Source organism: Ammodytes marinus (assembly GCF_949987685.1).
Source record: "Ammodytes marinus genome assembly, chromosome: 16".
Taxonomy (NCBI): Eukaryota; Metazoa; Chordata; class Actinopteri; order Uranoscopiformes; family Ammodytidae; genus Ammodytes; species Ammodytes marinus.
This window is the reverse complement of record NC_137220.1, coordinates 5633363-5658876: the sequence shown is the minus strand read 5'-3', so window position 1 is coordinate 5658876 and position 25514 is coordinate 5633363. Positions and strand designations below refer to the sequence as shown.

General features: G+C 37.7%; 5 protein-coding genes across 5 annotated transcripts in view; 3 read left to right on the top strand and 2 right to left on the bottom strand.

The window, feature by feature from the left end:
* Nucleotides 1-407: 407 nt before the first annotated feature.
* Nucleotides 408-4266, top strand: LOC307263369 (dehydrogenase/reductase SDR family member 7C-B-like; the record flags this gene model as incomplete). Its single annotated transcript, XM_080044517.1, has 7 exons — nt 408-461; nt 1185-1362; nt 1480-1592; nt 2052-2262; nt 2899-2991; nt 3093-3239; nt 3659-4266. 7 exons carry the CDS (start codon nt 408-410, stop codon nt 3862-3864), a joined length of 1002 nt encoding a protein of 333 aa, XP_079900643.1. The 3' UTR covers nt 3865-4266.
* A 983-nt stretch (nt 4267-5249) lies between these two features.
* LOC307262985 (protein NATD1-like) lies at nt 5250-6594 on the top strand (the record flags this gene model as incomplete). Its single annotated transcript, XM_080044004.1, has 3 exons — nt 5250-5388; nt 6098-6216; nt 6467-6594. 3 exons carry the CDS (start codon nt 5250-5252, stop codon nt 6581-6583), a joined length of 375 nt encoding a protein of 124 aa, XP_079900130.1. The 3' UTR covers nt 6584-6594.
* A 2846-nt stretch (nt 6595-9440) lies between these two features.
* On the bottom strand, nt 9441-16193 carry LOC307263331 (germ cell-specific gene 1-like protein; the record flags this gene model as incomplete). The annotated part of the gene is made up of 5 exons (XM_080044464.1): nt 9441-9738; nt 10310-10421; nt 12317-12469; nt 13136-13183; nt 15893-16193. The coding sequence occupies 5 exons, from the start codon at nt 16191-16193 to the stop codon at nt 9441-9443; spliced, it is 912 nt and encodes a 303-aa protein (XP_079900590.1).
* A 3359-nt stretch (nt 16194-19552) lies between these two features.
* On the top strand, nt 19553-20878 carry rcvrna (recoverin a; the record flags this gene model as incomplete). The annotated part of the gene is made up of 3 exons (XM_080044780.1): nt 19553-19933; nt 20546-20657; nt 20760-20878. 3 exons carry the CDS (start codon nt 19553-19555, stop codon nt 20876-20878), a joined length of 612 nt encoding a protein of 203 aa, XP_079900906.1.
* A 2377-nt stretch (nt 20879-23255) lies between these two features.
* Nucleotides 23256-25514, bottom strand: part of gas7a (growth arrest-specific 7a) — a 34428-nt gene continuing 32169 nt past the window's right edge. The window contains exons 13-14 of the mRNA XM_080043183.1: nt 25060-25158; nt 23256-24447 (exon numbers count right to left, since the gene is read on the bottom strand). Coding sequence (XP_079899309.1) covers nt 24334-24447; nt 25060-25158 — 213 coding nt within the window. The 3' untranslated portion in view covers nt 23256-24333. The remainder of the gene's footprint in view (nt 24448-25059; nt 25159-25514) is intronic.

The following is a 25514-nucleotide window of genomic DNA, read 5'->3' as shown; positions in this document are numbered from 1 at the left end:
TATGCACTTGAGTTCAGATAGGCCAAAAGTTATAGGTGAAATAGGTGCCTTCTTGAAAAATGTCCTTCCATTGTCCAAGTAATATTTGTTGTATTTTGTCCATGATATTGTTTTGTTATAATTGTATGTGGTTGTTTGATTGTTTGTTTTCTAAATGTTAACTTCAAACAGGCTCTCTATCTGGCCAGGGCCACCCCCTGACCTCTTCGGTCTACATACAGTCTATGAGAAATATTTACTGTATATGCATCCATATTCAAATTGTAGAAGATTTATCCAACAGTCAAAAATCTCCTATATTATTTTACATATTTTGATTTGTAATGTAAGAACATGGTTGAAAATTGTCTTCTCTTCTTCTAATGTTTTTATTTTATTTCAGAGCTGTATTTATAGTTAAATTAAAAATGGTTATAGAGGATGAGATGGAGTCCAATGTAACGGAGCCGCAGAGCTTCTGGGTATGAAACGCTCCGTTCTCTCACTAGATTTTAGATGGTCTTTGACATCCCATCCCATCTCATCTGCATCAACAGACAAAATAATGTCCCATCTACAAAGTATGTTTAAATCTCTTAAACATGCTTTAAAACAAGGCAATCGTGTGCTATCCATGACCTCCATGATACATCAACACTGGGGGTTTATTTTAACCAGTGTTGATGTTGGGTTTTATTACATTATTCATTTATTCATATCAAAGGAATAGTTTAGTATTTTGGAAACTATGTTAGAGGTGGAGTTAGCGATTTTGGAGAATGCTTGTTGTCAAAATCAGTGAAACATATTTCTATCGCTACAGTGGGCCCTATTTGTTTACATACCCGTTTACAGAGCCTAGACTGTGTATTAACACTAGATTCCCCCCCAACACACACACAGTACTGACAGGTTGTGGGGTGTGAGGAGATATTCACTGATTTTGACAAAAAATAATTTTGACAACAAGCGTTCTCTAGAATCGTTGACTCCGCCTTTATTTAGTTTTTTCCCCGAGACTTAGATAAGAAGAATGATACAATTGTTACAGTGGTATGAATCTTTTCATCTAATTTTCTGCCAAAAATAAGCGAATTATGTATTTGCCAGAATATTTAATTATTCCTTTAAAACTTTGTGCAAAGATATATTCCCTTTTTTTTGTAAAGTCTGCATATTTAATAATATTAAAATAAATTTTTTAGGATAAATTCCAGGAGATGGACTCTGTGTGGACCACCACTGTTCTGCTGGTGCCATGTGTAGTGGTGCTGACGGCCGGATTCTTCTACCTGTACGGAGTGGTTATGGGCCTTTTGTCCAAGACAACCGTACGCAATAAGGTGGTGGTTATCACTGATGCTTTATCTGGGCTCGGGAAAGGTAACAAAACCATTTATTTGTCCTTAAAAATGAAAAGAAAAAAATACATGATTTAAATGTTATTTAATTTTTTCAACAGTTTTTTTTAACAATATATACATTTTTTTATGTATGTAGAATGTGCAGGCGTGTTTCACAAAGGAGGGGCCAGGCTGATCCTCTGTGGAAAGAGCTGGGAGAAACTTGAAGAGCTAGCAGATGATTTGGCAAACGCATCAGACCCAACTGTGGTAAGTTCACGAGTAATGAAACAAGAAAGATAGTAAATAACGACTAATGGATTTTTAATTGGAGATCCTTCAAGTGGAGTTGGTTTCAACTACAGTACTACATAGTATACAGTCGGCTACTTTAGTCCTGGGATTTCCAACCTATGGGGTCAGGCCCCTTAAGGGACGTTATGTCAATCAGGGGTCGTGAGATCAGTAATGTAAGAGGAAAGAAGAATAAACTAAATTCTGATTCACAAATTCAAACAATGTAATTTATATATTTTTTTCCTTTTTGTTTCGTTTTTATATACCCTCTCGCTTTATCGTAATTCCCAATGAATGTCTTCTGTTTCTGATTTTATTAAATGACACATCTCAGGGCTTCTTTATCATACTGTTTTCAATGTTGAAAATCCCACATATAAATCATGTATACAAATTGGACTCTACCTTCTTGTCACCGTTTCTCCTGCGCAGACTTTCCCCCCGAAGATTGTCTTGTTGGATTTCGGAGACATGGAAAGTCTTCCCGATGTCATTGAGGAGATTCTGGAATGTTACGGTTGCCTGGACATCATGATTGTAAACGGAAGCATGAAGGTGAAAGCCCCGGCTCAGAGTCTGTCTCTGGAGATGGACCAGTTACTCATGGACAACAACTACTTTGGACCGGCCACTCTGGCTAAAGGTAGGAGATGGAAACATACTCGAGTCATAATTATAGTTTAAAGAAGTGTGATGGCAAAATGACTATCATTAAAAGAATAGTTAAAACAAATATATTTTTCTAGCTTTTTGTCTCAATGAAAAGGCAACAGAAACCGTTCCTATAACTGTGCCTGCATTTTTTATTTAGAAATGGGCAAAGGTCGCTCTTCCAGGTTAGCGTAGCTCAAACACTGGCAGTCAAGGTGAGCAAGTCAAAAGATAAACTTTAAAACATCAATATGCCTGTGTTCTTGTTGGGACTTGTTTATTTACCATGTTATCTTGTGATTGATTGATTGATTGATTGATTGATTGATTGATTGATTGATTGATTCTTTTAATGACCACACAGCCAGGCTGGTGGAATTTGTTGTCAGTACAGCTTGGTACAGGTTCCAACTTACAAAACATATAACACAGATATACATACAGACATACAGTACACACTACACAATACATTACATACAATACATTGTGCTCAATATTTTTTCACGTTATGTTATTTTAGAACAAAGTATATACATGACCATCATGGGCACTTACTGGTTTCTTTCCAGTTTGTATTGATAAAAAGTAAAAATGTAGAACTATTTCTTTAAAAACATGTATTTCTCAGGTGTGCTGCCCTCCATGATCTCCAGGAGAACTGGTCACCTGCTGCTTGTCAGCAGCATCCAAGGGAAACTAGCCGTGCCTTTCCGCTCCGCATGTGAGTTCACAAATAATCAGGACATTTTCAACTCTTTATTTGAGGTGCCAAAGTATATGAAAATAACTTATTAAAATGTGTCTAATGTTCTGTTTTCCCAGATTCGGCCTCTAAACATGCGGTGCAGGCGTTCTTTGACTGCCTGAGGGCTGAAGTGGAGGAGTACGGGATCTCAGTCAGCACCATCAGTCACACCTTCATCAGCGGCTCTGCAGCAGAGGCAGCCTCTTCTAAATCACTCCTGTCCTGTACGTAGAAAGTCTAAACCTGACTCTTTGTTTTCTTCTCATTGGTGACTATACCAGCAAACATTTTTCTGTCATTATGTCATTAATGTGTGATAATAATGGCCTGGTAATTTGACAACGACACATATACTGTAGCTCAAATCAAGCAATCTGATTGGTTCATAGCTGTGATATAATGGGCCTATACAACATGTGTGACGTCCAATCAGTTTGCTCAGGTCCATATCACTCTGCGACTGAGGAAATAACATAATTAAAGTTTAAAAGTAGCCCAGTTATTATATTTTTTTAGATAACTTTATGAATAAACTATATTATTTGTCTGATATATATTGTTTTACTATATTCATGATAAATACATGATACATCAATCAATCTATCCTCACTTCTCTTCCTCTCTGTCTCCCTCCTCTTTGCAGTGTTGTACACCCGTAAACCTCTGGGTGTTTCCCCAGACGAGGCGACGGCTGAGATCGTTAAGACCTTGAACAACAAGCGGAAGGAGGTGGTGATCGCTCCATCGCTGCCCAAGGCGGCCCTCTACGCTCGCTCATTCTTCCCAAACGTCTTCTTTGCTGTCATGTCAGCAGGAGTCAACAGTGCCGCAGTCTCCGAGCAGATGTAGAGATATTTATGACTGTGTGAGGGTTTGAGTTTAACGCTATAGTGTGTATCTTATGTCGCCCCCATGAGGAATTCTGAGTAATTACAACAACACTGTCAGAGCATTTACATAAGGTGATCCCACATGGAATTTTTACCTTCTGCTGTACGGCCAGGTTTTTCTCTTAGCAGTAGAATCAACAACATTTCTTGGGTGCTTCTTGGGATTTTTTTGGACGCTGCCATACTGAGATATACAGAGAGAGTTTTGTGGAGCTGATAGGCTTAATCAACTTTGTGTCAACTAATTTGTTGATGGCTTGAAAGTTACCGACATTCATTGATATGAAAAAGTAACGCACTATAACTTTAAAGCTGCATTTAAGACGAGAATTCTTCTGTTTAGGTTCTAAACATATAGACATATTATGAGTACAATTATGAGTTTTAAAAAAGTGCACAGAGTTTTTGACCTGTAAATGTAATGGCATCCAATGGACACCTCGGATGTATTTTAGATATACTTTCAGTTTCCATAGTTTGTTCATCATGAAGAAAAGCTTTCTGTATATTTTTTAAGGTTAATTTTCATTAAAAAGATCTGGATTTACATTTAAAAATAGACAATTATAAATAACTTGTTGTATTTGTATTCTGTTCTTGTTTTAGTGGACTTTAGTGGACCACAAATAAACATATTAATGTGTAAGCCCTCGTCATGTTCTTTATCTATTTTGTATCCATTTAATTTATTATGTTCAGCTGAAATAGCATTTTCACAACAGTTTATTTTTGGCACAAGGAAAACATTTTTTTTTTACAGATGTAATTAAGCTTTTTATAGGAAACTGGATTTAAAAAGAAAGAAAAGCACAACTTAACAGGTAAATATATTTTAATTATGAATTTATTATAAGAACATTTTGTGAGCTTGTTTGTAGACAATTTATTTTTTATTTTTTCATTTTCACTTGGCCACTTGACTTGAGTATAAGATTCAAAAGGCTAATCTTGGAATTAATTGGAATGCATTTAGCTATTTTGTCTATAAACAATACCAAATAATGTCGATCTTGTTGAACATTTCCTAGTGAAATAATCAGAAACTGCATAGTGTTATTGTAATTACATGTAATTATAGTTTGTTCATCTTAATATTGTTTGTTGTTGTTCTAACAGTAAAAAAAAAAAAAAAAAACATAACACACCTTCATTAATTTAAACCTGTTTGGACCTGCACATATATGGTCCTATACACAGTATCAGAGAGGTCAGGAAAAGGTTAAAGAAAAGTTATTATGTTAAGTCTATGTGGCGCCCTCTCGTGGACAATCTGTATAACTGCTACTACATGTTGTACAGTGTTATCTTATCTATGAGTGTTACGTGTCTTTTCTTGTTTTAAAAATGGCTTTTAAAACATTGACAAGACTCACCGCGTTAACCCTCCGACTGAAGCCTTCACCTGCCGCCTTAAGTCGCAGTTTGACGGTGGAACATGACCGAGAGAACCTCCGCTTCACAGTCGCTCCAGGCAGCGAGGCTGGTAAGCAGAGCGATCCGGGAAACACGCTCCATAGCCCGGGGAGATTATATAGGAAAGACCGGTCCAAGCACGGCCTACTGGAAAACATTTGCCTGATGGATTGCTTTGAGTATTTAATAGAACTAATATGTAGTGTAATTAAAATAAACAGCATTTTGTTTATTCTGCTCGAATATAGACAAAGTTTGTCTGGAAAATGGTGGACAAGACTCAATTTAAATATCTATTCATTTATATTATTTAACTTTTTAGCTAACATTCCATAGACGATATGAGTGATTTAAACGGTATACTATTTGCTGCTATCCCCCTTCTAGTTCGGCACTCAGATCATCTGCCAAAGTAGCACAATTTTGTACATTTTGCACTAGTTGGTTGGCAACATTAGCACAGTAGAAGCAGCGTGAACTAACTTAATATAGGAATTTTTGGTTGGAGTTTGGTCTAATCAAAATCGTCTGTTAAAAGGTCTGTCTAGGGCTGGGAAAATACTTTTTGGGGTAATCTAATTTCCTTTCACCTTGTTACAGTTAGATAAAACAAGAGGTAATTGCTTCTTCATTAGAAAACGCTTTCAATAAATTAAAAGTAATCTGTTGATATTACCGGTTTAATTTGCTAATTTTGGGGTCCATTGTTGGCTGCACAACAGTGTCAACCAAGATTAATTTTGATTATGAAGTTTTTCCTTGTTTTTTTCTGTCCACAGGTGCCGATGACAGTGCCGTGCTGCTTTATAAGTTCACCTCGGAGAAGGAGGTGGATCTAATGTCAACGTTTGTACCAGAGACGTTCAGGGGTCAAGGTGTAGCTGCACTGCTGTCACAGGTAACACAATTATGTTATCTATCTATCTATCTATCTATCTATCTATCTATCTATCTATCTATCTATCTATCTATCTATCTATCTATCTATCTATCTATCTATCTATCTATCTATCTATCTATCTATCTATCTATCTATCTATCTATCTATCTATCTATCTATCTATCAACTTTGAAAAGCTGTGGAGTCAAGCCATATATTTTATTTGTATTTATTTTATTATTTTAAATATTTCATACAATTTTTACAGGCGGCCATCGACTTTCTGATAGAGGAGAACCTCAAGGCCCACATCTCCTGTTGGTATATCAAGAAATACATCGACGAACATCCGCTGCAGCATTATAAAGAACTAGTCATCACTTGACTGCAGCCTGCGGTACAGACTGGGATGCTATTGCTTGCTACCTCAAATTAACTTAATTCTCATATACAGTACCTTCACTGTATCTTACTGTGGAGGCCTAATGGACAATGTGAAACTGCCTAATCTGCCTACTCTGCACAATCGGCTGAAACATGCGTATGAATCAACAGTGTTCTACTCCGGATATGTCCTGAAATGTCACATTCTAGAAATGCCAAGAATTTATTTATTTTTAATTTAATGCTGGAAAATAATCTCAAAAGTTTTAAAATTAAGTGATGTTGGTTCTAGTGGATTGAGCCTTATTGATTTATATCAGATAGCACTTTTTTTTAATCATGTCTGTAATTTATCTAATTGTCGATATTTTAATTGTTATACTATGAACAAGAATTTGAGTATCAAAGCATAATGTTTGTGCACTTAAAAAGAAAAAGAGAGATTGTTATATTCAGCCGGGTAAAACTTTGTATTGCTGAGATTTGACAATTAAAACAAAGATATTTCACTGAAGTTTATTGATATGCATTTTTGGTGACATTCACTTATGATTAAATAGTGAATGGCGGCTTGTGTAGTTTCCCTGTGTTCTATTGTAATATCACAACTAAGGTCAAAATAACACCCGTTATATACAATTTCCCTTTAGAACAATCATATTTTATTAAGCATATTTTTTAATTCTCAACAACAGACATCCCCAATGATTAAATGATACAGAAATGCATTACTATGTTGTGCTAGAAACACAAAGATGTTAACAGTCCTGTGTATCATAGGCCTATACTCTGGTTCCAATAAATGTCAGTCTAACTCGGCTATAGACATTTCCCCTTCACTCTTGTGTTTGGTCCAGATCTGTCACCGTTTGATTTATATCTCAAATTAGTTTCCATCAGACAGAATCTGTCACGGATAAATCGACGTTGGCTGCTGTTTTGAGGGAAGTAAAAAGACTTCAAAAGAATTTCCTAATTTAAGTTTGGAACACATTTTGTTTTGATTTGTTTTAAAGATCAGTTAGATTTAGAAATATAACATGTATATAATGAGTTAAATGAATCCAAACATTAATCCATTTGATCGGCCCTATCATAAGTGAGCAATGCTACATAGGGATTTCCAAGCAAATACATGCAAACGTTTGGTTAACATAATTTGAAAGTGTGCCACATCAACACATATATAAAAAAACTAACTTCATATCACATTTCTTAAGCATAATGTCAGTTGCCCTTGCAAGTTTTCCTGCTGAGTGGAGATGGCTCTACGATGATGACACGCGCTACGAGGAACCAATCAAATCAAATCTGTTTTATTAATATCACCCAGTATCACAAATTTTCCTCCGTACACAATATGAGACCGTCTGCCCTTTGTTCGACCGGCCCATCCCATCTGTTCATGATTATAATGCTCACTCTGTCTGCACACAAAGATAATGTAGTTCCTGTTGACAAATGTAATCCCTTTTCAGATAGGCCTACAGCAAAGTAAACACTGACAGAGGTTTGGAAGCAAAACTGTTTTGTCCGTAGCAGTTACTTTTTCTTTGTTCGTCTTTTAAATCACTTTGTGCCATTTTGTGATGGTCTTGAGTCTCTAAATGGTCAATTGTATTTGAGGTCATGTTTTCGTCTTTGGTTCCGTTTTTGAGATCATACCATGTGTCTATTTTTAAGGGTGGCTGTGGCTAATTAAATCACAGGGTTGGTGGTTCGATCCCCCAGCTTACTACCACATGTTGAATTGTCCTTGGGCAAAGAGACACTGAACCCCAAAATGGCTCCTGCTGGTTAGCTTAGCTTACACCCTGTGTGATGATAGATGCTATCGGTGTATGAGTGTGTATGTCAATAGGTGAAGGAGGCAAAACAATGTAAAGCGCTTTGAGTCTGAGAAAAATCAGTAAAAAGCGCTATATAGGCCCTAGAAGTGGAGTCCATTTACCATTTTTGATTGTATTGCATCATTTCGCATCTATTTCTGGTTATTTGGCATCTCTGTTGTTGGTTTGTGTCTGATTATAGCCATTTGATTGACTCTTTTCCCAGAAACCTATTCAGTAATCCATCCGTCTGACTGTTTATTACAGTAATATTCTCACTGAGATCATTTTGTTTTCCCGAACCTCGTCCCAAAAATAATGGAAAAAAAAGACAGCTGATTCAGCAAACGTTCATGTCCAATTCATTACAGTTGAATCAGACACAGAGGATCTGTGCCACCACAGCGGGCTGCCACAGATTAGTGTGCAGACGTTGGGATTGCAGCGCACTCTCTCTCTTCCCTTCCTCACAGAAACATAATGTCGCATGGAAAGATTTGATGAAATGCATGTTTTTGTCAAAGCCGACGACCGTGTTACAATTATTTCTTTTGGCCAAGAATCTGGCTCCAGACCCAACATTTTGATTTGTGGCGAGGAACGAACAAACACATATTCTGCTGTATTAGAAAAATATAAATCCAGGAACAAGAGTTAATCTGGAGTCCAGTAAATCTGTTTCCCAAAAAAAAGTGTTCCAGTGGGGCACGGGGGTAGGGACTCATTTGTAAATCTTGTCTGTATAGTAAAATTATAGTCTAACGGTCTCCTTGGCAGCAGTCATTGTTTTTTACAGACCGTTCGGGCAGAGAACTGCCGTGATTGGTTCAAAATACTTGTTGTGTCATAAGAACCAGAGCATTTAAACTGAATTTCTGTAAAATGTATCAAACTTAAATGACAATATCTTTCACTTGGATTGATAAGTATGCCTAACTCTTTTCAGATGCTTTACTATCATGCTACAAACTCCCCAAGTTACATACAGGCAGTTAGAAGGATTTTTTTGCATTTGGGTTTACAGGGTCTTTAACAGTAAGCCTCTCCTTGCGGTTCTGGCACATCGATACTTTTCACAGCGTACATTGTCCCAGTGGATGGCTTGTGTCCGTTCTGCTCTAGCTGTGCCTCTGGGTCAGCGGGCACAGCCGTGAGGTACATGTCCCACATCTGATCAGGCAGGTCCAGTTCAACCATCTTCTGCTTGACTGTCATGTTCTTCTCAACGTTCCTCCGTTTGTATTTAAACTCTATGATGGTCTTCGTGTATCGGTTTAAAACCGTCACTGCAGAACCCATGCAGCTCCCGAAAGAGCTCCAGGCTAAGCTGCATGAGAGGAGTGTTGAACAATAGTGTCAGTCTAGATTAACAACAACAATATTTTAGACAATAGCTGAATACATATGTACATTTATCTAGCTCTTAAAGGTGAAGTAAGCGGTATCCAATCATAAGAGAGAACGCTACAAACAGACACCCGTCCGCACCCGTCTCACTCATGGTCTCACTGCCGGTGCACGCCAGAGCGACACATGGGTGAATGTTTATGCGCCTACAATGGCCGAGCTGGTAAAAATCCTTCCCAATGTCTGTTTTGATGGTTTTTATCATGTTTTATCACACTTATGGATCTGAGATGATGCTAGATAACTTGCTGCTCGAAGACCGCAGTGCATTAATGTGGTGACGTAGGGACGAGCGAGGGGACTGCTAACTGCAGTCACTGACAGGAAGTTAGCTAAAAGAACCATTCCACTTACAGCTCCTTTAAAGGTGAAATGAAATATTTTGCGTAAGGAGATGAAAATTTAAATGAGGCTGTGCACAGTTTCCCTCAAGCTATCATACTCATACTCATATATCAACTACAAACACCAAATGAAACATAAGTGCTTACGCATAAGACCAGCTGTAGTCCCAGGTCTTGGGCCTCCAGTCTTCTGGGCCGATGGCGACTGACAGCTGGAATATGGTGGTAAACATCATGGGGGCCAACATCCCACAAAGGCCTGAGAACAAGAGGGAATCAGTGTGTAAAATATACATCTCAAAACCTCATTCAAAGGTGTTGTAAGCGATTCTGGAGAACACACACACACACACACACACACACACACACACACACACACACACACACACACACACACACACACACACACACACACACACACACACACACACACACACACACACACACACACACATATGAGTAATATCTTTCTTTTGATTGATAAGTGGTCACATACTAAATGTGGCATTAACTAAATCTTTCTTTCCAATGTGATTCCATGTCAAGACGGAATTTATACTGCGCTATTACAATCATTTTGGACCCTGAAGATGTAGAAATATTAATTATTTGTACACACACACACAGTACGGGCAGGTAGCGGATCGTTAGGAAGATATCCACTGATTCTGAGCAAACAATTCTACAGAATCGCTGACTCCACCTTTAATAATACACAAGTAAGTTACTTAAAACATATTGTTTTATGCATTAAAAGATTTTCATGTTCAATTTGATAATATTTCCCACATTTCTTTTGTGCAGAAATAGGTTCCAAAGGCCACAAATAGAAGGCCTGGCTATAATATGCAGTGCACGAGTCGGTGTATGAGTGTGTGTGTGGATGGATGAATTGGGCAAAACAATGTAAAATGCTTGGATTCTGAGAAAATCTGTGAAAAGCGCTATGTATAGTTCATATAGCAGCTCACAAAATACCAAACACTGCTGTCATCCCTCGTGAACAAATGTTTACTGACATTAAAATTGCATTTCACTTTGGGACACAATGATGAATGGTTTTATATACAATCCTTTGATATTCTGCCTCCCTACACACAGCTGCTTTTCTTGAGATTAACTCGTAACAACATGAGAGGAGGGTCTGTGTGTGTGTGTGTGTGTGTGTGTGTTTGTGTGTGTGTGTGTGTCAGGGGGGCGGAGAAAGGAGCTCCTATGGGCAGGCAGGTCTTGGCACAGTCTAAAAAGCTCTGCCACGTCTCAAATCGGATTACTCCACAAACCAGTAAATCCTCTGGAGGAAGTGAGAGGACGCAGTGCAGTTAGCTGACCTGCTGCCCTGCTCCTACGATCACTCTTTAACAACAAAGTTTAACTCAATTACAAATACACTTCCATGTTTACAGTAGCTGCACTTGCATGCTTTGCTCGTAGGTGGTATTTTAATTCCGTTTTACACAGGGTGCATTACTTGGTACATTTGACTTGTCGACGGGGCCGTTTGGGAGTTCAGAAACATATTGTTGTCAACAGCGGACTGGTCTTGGCCAGAAGATCTCTGCTCAACTACATACTAGCAATTTTTGTGCTTGGTGATCTGAAACGACATAATGACCAAACAATCGTAATTTCTAAACCTTGAAAAGCTATTTGTGGCTCTCTTTCTTACGGTTGCCATATTTTTTCCTGAAGATTCGCAAATCCTTATGGGAGATTTTCATGGTAAATATGAGTTTGGAGGGCAATCTAGCCCATAGCCCTAACTTTGGATGTCAGTGGGAATAGAGACACCCTACATGTGAACGCGCAATTATTAGTGGTAGTGCTAAGGGTTAAGGTAAAGGGACAAATTGAGATTTGGCCATTCACACTCGCCAACATCACTCCCGCTGTAAACTAGTCTGTTTGGAGCCAAAGTAATAAGATACATAGAACACAAAGCAGATGGGGGGCGCTCGTGGTGTAGTGGTTAGAGAGTCGCCCAATAGAGGCTCAGTTCTCTTCACAGCAGATCCGGGTTAGAAACCGGCCCGTGCTCATTCCACTCTCTGCCCTATTTCGTCTCTGTCTCTCTGCACTTTCAATAAAATCATTAAAATAAATTGAAAAAAAAAGTAAAAAGAAAACCCAGAGCTTGTGTATTAGTGGTGTTACCTGACAGGACAGTGCACATGGCAGCGAAGGCACTGAGCTTGAGTTTGTTCATGATGCTGAAGCAGGGGCACTGCTCCAGGGTCATCATCACTCCGCCTGTGAACAGCAGACTGAGGTACAGAGTCTCTGCAAAGATACACAACCACAGCACGCCTGGAACACAGGGAGGGGGGAGGGTTAGGGCTAGAAACAGAATTGAGTTGTGTTGTTCTCATAATACCCTGATGAATAATCCTATTTGTCTGATGGCGAAACATGCATGAGGGTGCAATAGGTCGACTCCTATTATGTTCTGAAGGTCTAAAAATATATAAAATCAGGATAGCAAGGGCTGGGCCGATGCTACTGATTCTATTGTTCATAATATAGAGTGAGGTGAGATCTCACAGTAGAAATCCTAGACATTAAGAACTTTTTTTCTAGACATTTCAACTTATTCCTTGACATTTTGTCTGCATTCTAGAAATGTTGACCCTTCCCTAAACATTTTGAGTCTTTCGAGAAAATTTAACTCTTTTCTCTTAATTTTCACTTCTTTTATGGGTATTTAAACTTTTTCCCCCCGTAGTGTATAAAGTTATCTATTACAATAACTATTTAATAATAATTCTAGCACTATTGTCTTGTTGACAATTGACAAAAAAAAAAACAGTTTGACTTGTATAAAGACAGTGAATGTTATTGTTTTTTATATGGCAGAATATACAGTATAGATTTTTGTAAATATAAAAAAGTATTTCATTTGTTACATCTCAAATCTCACACACTTTCATACAAAACAGTTTTCTCATCTGAAATGTCAAACTTGTGTGGTTTCACCTTTTTCATGTTCAGGTGCGATCTCAGAGAAGTCTCGGCAGTCGAACCCTGTGATCAGAAAAAAATATTTCAAATTAAAAAAATTGTTATTGTTGAAAAATGAATTGACACTTGCTGTAACATTTGTAACAATCTTAAATAAACCATCTAAAGTACTTGTAAAGCTTGGATCGTTTTAATATTCCCTCATTATTAACTCATTGGCTAATTTAATTCTGTATATCTGAATATTCACATTTTGCTGTGCGTTTGGTTCACAACTATAATGCAAAACAAACTGCTGGGGTTAATTACTTTGGGTTACTCTACAATTAATAGAAGTTGATACTTACAGTCCAATCTAAGAAACACATTTGGAATAAGTAGGGTTGCAAAGGGGTGGAAAGTTTCCGGTAAATTACCGGAAAGTTTCCGGAAACTTTCCACGGGAACTTTCGCTCGGGAATTTTGGGAATATTCAAAATTGGAAATTATAGGAATTAACTAAATGGCGGTAATTTAAATGAAGTGTTTCATAACCAAACATAAATCTAAACATATAAACACTACATTTTGTCATAGGCAGACATCCATGCAAAATAATACAATCAAAACACATTACATTTGAACAGATTTATTTGTAAGAAGAACTTTATCAAGTTTTGATTATTTTATGAACAATCAATAATTTCACTGAACAACAAAAAGATGAATGTCGAGTAAAATATTACTCATCAGTCTCACCCCACCCATTCAATAAATAAAGTCAAATGCCTTAGCCTGGTCCAACCAGACCATCGTACTTAATTTCATTTGTACAGAAGGTCTGGAAGTGCTGTAATTGGCAAACGTTCACTCACTTGGGGGCGGGTGTCTGTTGAAGTTTAAAACTATCGGATCTGCCTAGTGCCACTCTGGATTAGCCAACCAATCGCATCACGTTTGGTCAGACGTATGTCATGAGCCGCCTTCTGACGGTGAGTTTCAGTTGTACAGGGAGCTCGGAAATTTCCGACTTCACTACATATTGTAGTCTATGGATCTACCGGTACCTGGCAACAGTAACTTGCTAGAGCCTAACGTTAAGTTATTTGGATGAGAAAGGTTGTAGGCGTCCATACTTTCCCGAGCAGATGTACTGGAACACAGACAGGTCGGAACTCGGAACTACCAAGTCGGAAATTTGGAGTTCCGAATATAAACGAACGCAGCATTCAACTGAAACTGGAGCGCGACTTCGACGTCATCGTTCTCAGCCACTCGCTCTGTTCGCTGATTGGATAACCAAAAATTTGGCCGCGCAGATTCCATGAACACACACCACCCCTAGACTGACTACTGAAGTGAAATGAAAATTGAGTGGAAGTAGGTAGGCCCCCCATGTGATGGAGGAATGCACAGAGCGTAGGGGGCGTGGCCTCAGTACTCCTGCAGTAGGATGTGTGCTATGTGCAATTTGCCAAGTGTACTTGCATAAAATCTGGTTGTTTTAGTCAAGATTATGCTAAAATATATTGTCCCCAACTATATTTAAAATCCCAGTTGAAGCCTCTGTAAACCTGGTCTAGTAAAAATCAATATATGATATCAAGTTGGGTATCTCAATAAACTTCAGAAAAAATCTGATTTGAAATTAAATGTTCATAAATATATTAAAACTTAGTTGGAAAAACAGCTTTTTACAGTCTAGAACGTTTGCCTGGACTGAAATAACATAATTAGGAGAATTTAGTGCATTTGGGTTGCTTTAAATTTAGTAAATTCCCGTTTATTCCCGTTAATTCCCAAAATTCCCGTTAATTCCCATAAATTCCCGTTAATTCCCATGAAAAGTTTCCAACTTTGAAAATTCCCGGAATTTTGCAACCCTAGGAATAAGCCAATAGGTATTCAAAAGATCACACTGTAAACCTAGAGAATTTTACAGGATGCAGAAATTATTTTCTATATTATGATTATCAGAAATTTGGACTTTTCTCTCAAACTGTTTTAACATTTTTCTTTCTTTTGATTGATAACTGGTCATATACTAAATGTGGCATTAACTACATCTTTCTTTCCAATGTGAATCCATGTTAAGACTGAATTTATACTATTGCAATAATTTTGGACCCTGAAGATGTAGAAATATTAATTATTTGTACCGTCAAATTACATATTCAAGAGTTGATCCTTTTGGAGTTTGCGTTCCTGAGAAACTTGACTTTTCATATTCTAGTCATGTTGGTGGAAGCCACTGGATTAAACAAATAGTCTCTAAATTGCATGCTAACTTATTCGACTCAGTCTTATTATTAACAGAGCTTATGAAACCAAACAGGACTTCTTGCATGCAAACTCCAAGAGAAATGGTTTTAATCCAATTTTGACTCACGGTATCTCAACTAACACGATATACACATGCATGACGGTGAGGTAACTTGAGGTAAGGTAGTTGCTTATTCAGAATTTTGATGATAAGTAACATTTCTGACATTCACTTTATCTTTTTTTTTACGTGTTTAGGTGTTAAGCTCTTGCAGTGTTAAGTTATTTGTTTGAAGATATATTACGAGCCCAAAAGGAAAACATGAAACATATTTTTTCTTCCTAACTTTCTTTTTTGAGCAATTCAATATTTTATTATCGCTAAATAATTCACAAAAGTAAACGCAGTTTAGCAATTGGCTCATTGGTTTCAAGTTGCTACGGCTTCCTCAATCTTCACTTCCTGTTTGTAAAATCTGAGGGGCTCGTCCATGGACCTATTATAAGAGGGCTCGTAGTCCCAAGGCTTACCGTTCATATCCGCGGCCTGCTCACAGGAGTAAAATATGCCCGTGTGGAACTTCCTCATTAAAAACTTCTCCTCTCCGGTCTCAAAGATGTACTGGACGAGCCGCGTGTCGTTTATATCGGTGCTGTTGAAGCGAATGCAGAACCACTGTTTGCCCTGCACCGGCCCCGTGCAGAAGGGTTTGGCCACCTTGCGGGTCCCCTCGCACCAATAGCTGGTCATCACCGCCGCCACGGCAAACGCAAACGCCAAGATGTTGAGGGTGATCGCCAGACAAGCCCGCCGACCCCGCTCTAACCTCATGGTTTTGAGGCCAGACCTATACGGGAGATGAAATGAAAAGGCAACTAATCCTGGCTTTTGATATGTTGCCGCTGTGTTTTTTAGCCTCCCCAGCAGATGTGTCAAATCTTCATAATCTTGTGGCGTTCGAGGCTCGTTGGCTGAGAATAGTTTGCATCTCTCCGCCCGGTTCTAAAGATGTGCCACTACATCGACTAAAGGTCTCTTCTTCACCTCGACAGGAACAATAGAAATCCATCTTAGACTGGGGAATGTTTTGCTTTCCTCCGCTTCATTTGGACTCTCTGCCGCTGCTCTTCCAACCCCAACGCTCCTCCCCTTTCGATAAATCTTTGCTTGCAATATTATCCATTACAAATGGCAAATTATATGCCAGACTTCCTTTGAGCGTATTAATAATAGAAAAGATTACTATGAGCTTAGGTTATAATCCCGGACAAAGTTCTTTCTGCTTACAATTCCCTGATTTCTTTGGCATTTCATGTCAAAGCGTCTCTCTGAAGTGACTGCAGCAACAGGCACACGATCAAGTGCCTATTTCACAGTCGCTGAGCTGTGACATAATGTGTACATATTAATATGAAAATCCATCCATAATGTGCGTGAGCATGCAGAGCAAATCTCCTCATGTCTGACAGCCTGCCAAAATGGGATGCTGAATACAAGATGAAGACAAATTGCGTAGAGAGATGACAGCTACGAGATGCTACAGAAAATATTTACATTGGATAGTTTTCCTAAAATTGGCCTATGGTAAGGGTTAGACAGAGGAGTTGATAACAATCGCTGCTTTAATAATTTCTTGAGATAGTTTGAATCAATCGTATCCCAAGAATCTCAGCTTTCTACAGATATGTTGAGTGGTTGCATATTTAAACACAAGCTGTGTACATAGCATTGTTGTACATACTGTAACAGGGTAAGGTTAGGGCCCAATGAACAGGCCATCAGACTGTTACAGGGTTAAATAAACTTTTAGTCTTAAATATGAAAATGTTGAAGTGAAATGCGTCGTCCCTTGAATCAGTATCGGGTCTGTGGGTCTGTCCCTAGGTTGATTGATCCGACAGTTATTGAGTGAAATGTCTCCACAACTATTGGATGTTTTGTCATGAAATTTAGTAAGCACTATTGCAGTGCCCGTTTGGTACATAACAAAGCATTTTGATGCTAGTCTATTTGCGCTGTTACAGTAGCACCCATCTATCTTTTGGTTACTCCAAGCACCGGTAACACCACAGCAGGGATAGACATGCACCGACTTACGACTAGCTTGATCTGGTTTTCTCAGTTTTCTACAGAATTCCTGATCCAAACAACTTCACACTCAGCACTGCACTCCCTTGGGTCCTCAGCAACACACAGTCAAAGTGTGAAGTAGAATCAGATGAACAGCTGGAGAGAAGGACAGACCCACATACATGTTCCTCAAAGTTTATAGAATGATTCACAAGTCCCCATACAGTCTTATGTCTTTGGTGTTCCTTTGACTTTATCATCAGGTCAACTTTTGAATATGTCCAATAATTTCATTACCAAACAACTACAACTAAACTAATGAGGATACTCATCAGTCTCAACATAAAATTCATCACACCAAGACCACCACCTCATCCTGTTAAAATAATTGCGTCAACAAAACTACAATACCAATATGAGACACAATACAGAAATTGGTATGAAGCTCTGATGTGTGTGTGAACATGCAGGGACAGTATTTAGTATTTGCTTTCTTTATATACATTTCCATGCATACATGTAGATTCGTTCTCATATGAAATTCATCTTAAAACTGAAGAGAAAGAGTCCCTGCCAGGGTCTTTTGCTGAGTAATTCTCTTGAACACAAAGGACATTGCTCAGAACATTAGTTTCCATGTAATAGCACTGCAAACACAGTCCAAGGTTACGCTTGATGAGGTAGTAAGCTTGTTGTACATTTTGTGACATTTCATAACGATTACCTGCCAGGAGGGGGAAAGTCATTTTTGCCGTTACATCAGAGTTTACGACCGACAGATGTGAGATCTGAACGTTGGCATTTTCCCAGAAACAGACACTCGACATTCTGTGCATTGGATGAGAATACATAAATGTTTTCTCATGCAATTTGATGGAGAGATTGAATTGTACTTTCCTAATCTGATTTTGCAATGGCAGCGTTTCAGAGACATGCACCCAGGTTATGTTCAGTGGTTGTAGAGGGAAAATAAAGTCATAAAATAATCATATGTTTTGGCACTTCACTGTAGAGAGGACAACACTCCGAGGGATTTGTGTGACACATATAGAGACAAGACTGTTTAGGCATTATTTTGGGAATCACTAAATAATTCACAATACAATACAATTAATCAGATATTCAACTATATCAAAAAGCATCAACAGTGGAGGGTTTAAGGATTCTAAGACACAGGCAACACCTCTGTATTATAGTTTTAATCTGGGCACAGAAAGCTACCAATGGCTAACTGTCTGAAAGTGCCATACACTTATCCTTGGTCTTTAATTGCCTTCACTCACTATGGTTTTGGCTCCTCCCCAGCAGGTGGTCTCGGATAGGCCTGAGATTATTACACAATAAATAATCTCATCCCGTTGTGGTAAGAGCATGGACCTATAAAGAAAGAGCAGCCCAAACCATGGGGGTCCTTCACAAAGACCCCAGGTACCCCGCATGGTGCCTGTCTAAATAATCCCTAGATACATTTTACTTAAAGGCTTAGTGTGTAAAGGGAGTAGGTGTCTTCAGAACTAACTTTATAGAAATCAAATATAATATTCACAAGGTGGTTTTAATTAATGTATATATCTTTGAAAATAAGACTTTTCTATTACCTTAGAATGAGTCTTTAATATCTTTTCTACTGTAGCACAGAATGGACAACGTAAGGTTAAATACAAATCCTTGATATCATTGTTACTTCTATTACCAAACAATTTATGTGACGTAACTAAATAGTACAATGAGTTTTTGAGCCATTGTTTGATTAAACTGCAATTTGAGCAGTAATGCTGCATAAAACATACATAACAGGTTTCCCAGATGTTGACACACACTTTAAAGGGTTCACTACCTGTTGTGTGTAATCCTACTCTCATTAACTGTGTCTTCTAAAAGGTGTCATAGCAGGGTGACGAGGTTATCCCCCGTAATCTTCAAGACAGCTGCCTGGATTTAGGGGAGTGATAACCATAATCCTGTTTGGCACCTTGTAGGGCCACTGGGCTGAACACATAGCAGAGTAACTTGACCAAGCGCTACAAAAGGGATTTAACCCTCAACACAGGAGAGTAAACAGATAGAAAGACAGCAAGAAGAAGACGGAGAAAATAAAAAAATATTTTTTAGCTTGTATAATGGGAAATACCAAGAGCAGCGCTTTGTCGAAGGAGCTCCTGGAAGATCTGAAATCCAACACGAAATATTCCGATGGCGAGCTGTGCACCTGGTACCAGACTTTCCTGAAGGAGTGTCCGAGCGGTAAGATCAGCAAGGAGCAGTTTGAAGGCATCTACGCAAGCTTCTTCCCAAATGCAGACCCCTCCAAGTACGCACAGCACGTCTTTAGGAGCTTCGACACCAACGCGGATGGCACTCTGGACTTTAAGGAATATATCGTCGCTCTTCACCTCACGTCCGGGGGGAAGACTCATCAGAAGCTGGAGTGGGCCTTTGCCTTGTACGACGTGGATGGGAACGGGACCATCAGCAGTAATGAAATGCTGGAGATTGTTAGGGTACTTACTCACTTACGTCTTTTTCTCCCATTGCAATGCTGCAGAAAACAGTATATTGTTGTCTATTTACAGTCTCAAGTATTGGATAGTGTATATATATTTGACAGGAATGCTATTTATCCTTGCAGTAATTCATTCATTTTGTCTTCAATTCAGCTTCTTTCCCAAAACAAATCTCACAACTTTAATATGGATAAATGTTGACAGACAAAACACAAATTTGACTTTGATTCTTGTATGCAGTATAATGACGAGACTCAACTGTAATAAATGCCTATATTGTCACCAAATTTTCTCAAATTTCATTGTGCCTGTTTTGGTCAGATCGAATACCTAAAAAGCCCAAAATATTCAGTTTACTGGTTTTATACAAAGCAAAGAAAAGCAGCAAGTCATCTAATTTAAGAAGCTCCAGCAAATGTTTGGCAATTGTGATTGTTCAATAATGAATTTTTCTGACTCTGATTGTTTTAACACTAACATAAGTCACTCTGATAGGCCTTCATGGATCTCTTATAATCTATTGAGATTTATTTATATTTATATTTGTAATACTAAGATACAATTAAGCATGCAATGTTAAGAAAATGTGCAATTGTTCCTCTTGTTCAGGCGATATTCAACATGATTCCTGAGGACCACCAGAAAAACCTCCCAGAGAGCGAAAACACACCGGAGAAGAGGGCTGAAAAAATCTGGAATTTCTTCGGGAAAAAAGGGAACGGTAACTCACAATTCATTAACCACCATTTTAACAGCTTCTTCCTTACCTTCACAAGCACCTACAACATGCTTTTTGATGCTTTTTTTCTTAATCTTTTCCCAGATAAAATCTCAGAGGGAGAATTCATTCAGGGCGTGATGAACAACAAGGAGATCTTGCGGCTGATACAATACGACGAGCCTCAAGAAATCAAAGACAAGCTGAAAGAGAAGAAGCAGTAGCTCATGTGTTTCTAAGATCGTTTAATATTTCTGTTTACATTTTAAACCTGATATGGCTGTATTTCTGTTTCTCTTTTTTACTTGGTTATGATTGTTTTTGTCTTAGCAAACCAGCTAAACAGTGTTGCAGGAGGAAATTAAATGTAGGATAGTCTAGAAATGTTGTTAAGCGGCCCTATATAGCCAAAATGTAGTAGCTACTTATGTTGTCCTGATTCACAAGGATGCATACATCTTTTTGTACCATAATAATGACATGATTATGTGAGGGAATGAATATAATTTATAAATCGAAGTAAAACAGAGGTAGAAAAGGGACTAAAGTCTAGCTAATTATGGCTAGCTGGTAAGTAGCAGAAGCCAAAGAAAAGTCCTCTGGTTATTATTAACCAGAGTTTTTATACCACATACATTAGAAAACAGCTAAAGAGAGAAGTTACAGTTATAGCATTTAACTTTTCACATTATAAAAGCTAACTAGCTTAGCTTAGCAGAGTAGCAGTAACTGCCGTTTTTGCAGCTTTTTGGGGGAATTTACTTGACATGTGGTTAAACAACCTTGGAATAATTTTTTTAATGTATTTAATCAAAGTTGAATTAATAAAACCAGCTAATTTGTTAAACATAAACAAGAGAACTGAGTAATATTCAATGTATTGTTTTTGCTTGTCCTTCAAATGATCTTAAAATAGAGTATGAATGTTTTTAAGCTTCAAGAAAGTTTAATAATCAGTATTAAAAGCATAAAATTAAGGTTATATATACACTTATATATATGTTAAACAGATCAGCTAACAGCATACACACAATGCAATCTCTTTTCTTATCCAATGTTTTTATAATCACTTCTCTCTACTTCGTTAAGGCCTCTGTATAACGACTTGATGCCCGTACACATTTGACAGAGTTTAAGCCATGATGCCCTCATGCCAGCCACTGTACTCACTCCTCTGGAAGAATGTGTGTGTTGACACTAAGGATTCATTCATTCATTAGTTTGATAGGGGGAAGAGTTGAGAGGAGAGCTTCTTATGAGAGGAATTAGGCTCAGGTTAACAATCCGCCTGATCAGCTGATCCTATTTGCATCTGAAGGTCAGTGGAGATACACAACCTCATTACTCCAGTGACCGACACTTGAGTAATGAGTTTATATAAAAGTAATATAGGAAATATATAGAGGATCGGGCGAGTGCCCTGGGGAACCAGCCAAATAGAGCCAAATTCAAATTCTTCTGTAGTTAGGCTACACATCTTTTTCTTAGGTAAACCAAATGATGAAATGTAGAAAAATACTGAGACTGATATCCTTCCAACTTTACCGCAGTCTTGAACAATTGAGTTTACTCTCTATGTATCTACTTTTTTTTGTAATGCATGATGAGTGTTTTTTTCTCTTTAAAAAATAACACTCGTGTGTAAATGGGTATGCAAACAATTTCAGACTGTATTTTCATGACATTTGTTGAAGACCACAAAAAAAAAATCGAACTTCACATTTCTGAAGTCTTAACCTCCCAACACAGTTACATAACAATATACCGTGATATGTGATTTTCAAAGAGATTTATTTATTTTGGACACTGCATTCCACAGTACACCGTCTGGACAGAGGTCGGCTATGATCAAACATTCTCAAAAACAACGGGAACATCGGATTTAATGCACGCGATGAAAAATGTTAATCACAGAAGGGCAGTAAAACTTTGAACCGTTACGTCATCATGAAACTGTCGATTCTTGCCATGAACATTTAGTTGGAACATAATAACTCGTTTAACATTTAGTGCACAACATTGACACACTGATAAAAACCTTTAACGACAGATAAGCCATATTTTAAAAGCCTGCCACAAAGCCTTTTTGAGGTTGAATGTGCTTTTTTTCTGCATTTAAGACAAATACAATGCAATACACTTTAATCGCATTATGTAATATAAGGCAGGTAAGCATTTATTTTATTTTTTTCGTTGCAATTTCTTTTAAAAACGTGCTCGGCATCTGGATTAGGATTACGACTGGAGTCTTTGTCAATTTATTGGCTTTGTGCTTTTTTTTCTTCTTTTTTTCTCCAAAGAGTTGAAACAAAGGACGGCCACAGAATATGGTAGTAATCCAAATAAATCCAGAACGGATAGATTAAAACCATTACAAAATGTGAAGACAAAAGACAGACACATAACATATAAACCACAGACAAATACTCCACATGCAGTTTCTGACAAAAAATGTGTTTCTTTGCGTTTTCCTGGACGGTTCAATTCACATCACAAATTCACTACCTGATATTTGCTTTTGGACAATGGAATTGGTTTGGATTTTTGCTTTTCTGCTGCATGTCCCCCCTCCCTCCCCCCATACTGTATATACCACCATCATAAAGATATTCTCTGTACATTTACCAAAAATAAAACAGACAACATTGTACATACAAACAACTCATCATCGCCAACATCTGACAGCAAAATACATCTAGCCTTGTTTATGAACAAAATGTACACGGTCGGATGCAGTAGTAGATTATGTCAAGTCAAGGACATTCCAGGTATATAACCGTTAGGCACTAAAAGGTGTTTCAGTGGAACTTGGACCACCTTTTTCACTCTAAACTGATCCTAAGTAGAACCCTGGCCTAAAATCCGAAAGACTACTTGTTGGAACTTATGGTCGATCGTATTGAACTACACATTCCAAAACACTGTAGATGTGTGTTTTTGTTGTATGTTGAACTATTGAGGTTACTGGATATCAGCGCTGTACACGTAAAATCTAATATAGCCTATGTTTTCGTTGTTGTTGTTGTGTGAGAAATCTCCTAAACTGATTCTGTCACTTACAAGATGTAGAAAACCTTGTTTAAATTCAACAAACTAATACAGCAAAAAAACAACCATCGCGGTTCCACAAAGTTTGTGCAGCTCTCCATTACACGGTTAAAGTTAAAGCAAGATATTCAAAACATGCATTTCCACCGAAAATGAACCAGCAAAATATGAAAATATATCCATATTCATTCTAGGATCTCAATATGCTTCAATATCTGTATCTAAAATAAAGGTAATATCAATAATCAGACTATTTTGTTTTTGTTTGTTTGTTTGGTTTACTCAAACTGTGAAAGTGTGGATTGAAGCGAAACTAAACGATTCAAAATACATATAATTAATTATTTTTCTTAATTGTGTCCACTTTACAACAGGTAAACAGCAGAATATGTTAAAATGGCATTCAATAAGCTAATATTGAGTATGATAAGGTTAACATTTTAGAAGGAACATGCTGGTACTTTTGATCCATTACTGTTGCACTCAAGACAGCGTTATGAATGAACCTTTTCCCCAAGTTATTCCAGTCAAAGAGAAGGCTGAACAGACCTAGCATAGTCTGAACATGCACTGTCTCCTATCAGTGTTATTAGAAGTGTTCTGCGACTCTTTATACTGACGATGTGACGGTCTAAAATTCCAAATCCACCGGCCGAACTTCCCCGGTTTTGTGCTCTTTCACCCACAGCTCTCTGTCTTTAGCTGGATCCACGGCCTGAAGCAGCTGGTCCACCGGCTCCACCGTCTAGACACACACACAAGAAGAAAATGAATCGATCTATCTATCTATCTATCTATCTATCTATCTATCTATCTATCTATCTATCTATCTATCTATCTATCTATCTATCTATCTATCTATCTATCTATCTATCTATCTATCTATCTATCTATCTATCTATCTAAATGCTAAAATACGATTTCAACAGGTTTCTAAAAATTGTCTGGACTATTAAATAAATTTCACTTTTATAAAAGATGCTTCAATTTCACTCAAACTATTAAATCAGTTTTTTTGTGAAAAATGCACAATTGCTCACTGTTACAAAACTGCAAAAAAAAAACATTCAATTCATGTTGACAGTGATTCAATTTATTCCCTTCTCTCATATCCTTACACATTGTTTTGCCAGTGGACATGAAAAATGTCCTAAATTCCGTATATTATTGGTCTTAAAAGGTATTAAAGTCTCATATGTATCTTGTTGAAACTGGCAGAAGCCCTGATTTAGGCTTACTATATGCATGAAGAAAAAGGTTGGCGTTTAACCTTGGCATCTCTGTGTTGGATTAAAATCAATCGTTCTGCCCAAAAAACGATCAAAGCATATTTATAAATAATTGAGCAGGAACTCACGCTCTGATTGAACATGTCCGTTTCATGGCGCAGAGTCGTGTACTGACGTAAATGCTGCTGAATCCACTCGATACGTTCAACCTCCAGTTTCTCCAGCTCCTAAACACAGAGGAAGATACACGGTTAGAGAAAGTTGTGTTTACATTTACTACGTCTGTTTAGTGTCTCATGACCTCACTGCTGTATGTGCACAAACAGCAAATTCGATATTTATCAATTATAAAAAAATATATAAATCCCCCTGATTAAACCCCCATAATTAGGAAATAATTTAATATAAATAATATAGGAAGATATATTTTCCCTTAATTATGAATCAAGTTAATTACATGTATATGCATTTCTATAAAATGTATCATATATAGCTCTTCGTAACATTTAATATATATACATATTTTGGGATATATCTACTATATGTAATTTTTTTTTATATACAATTCTTGAGGTCATTGGAT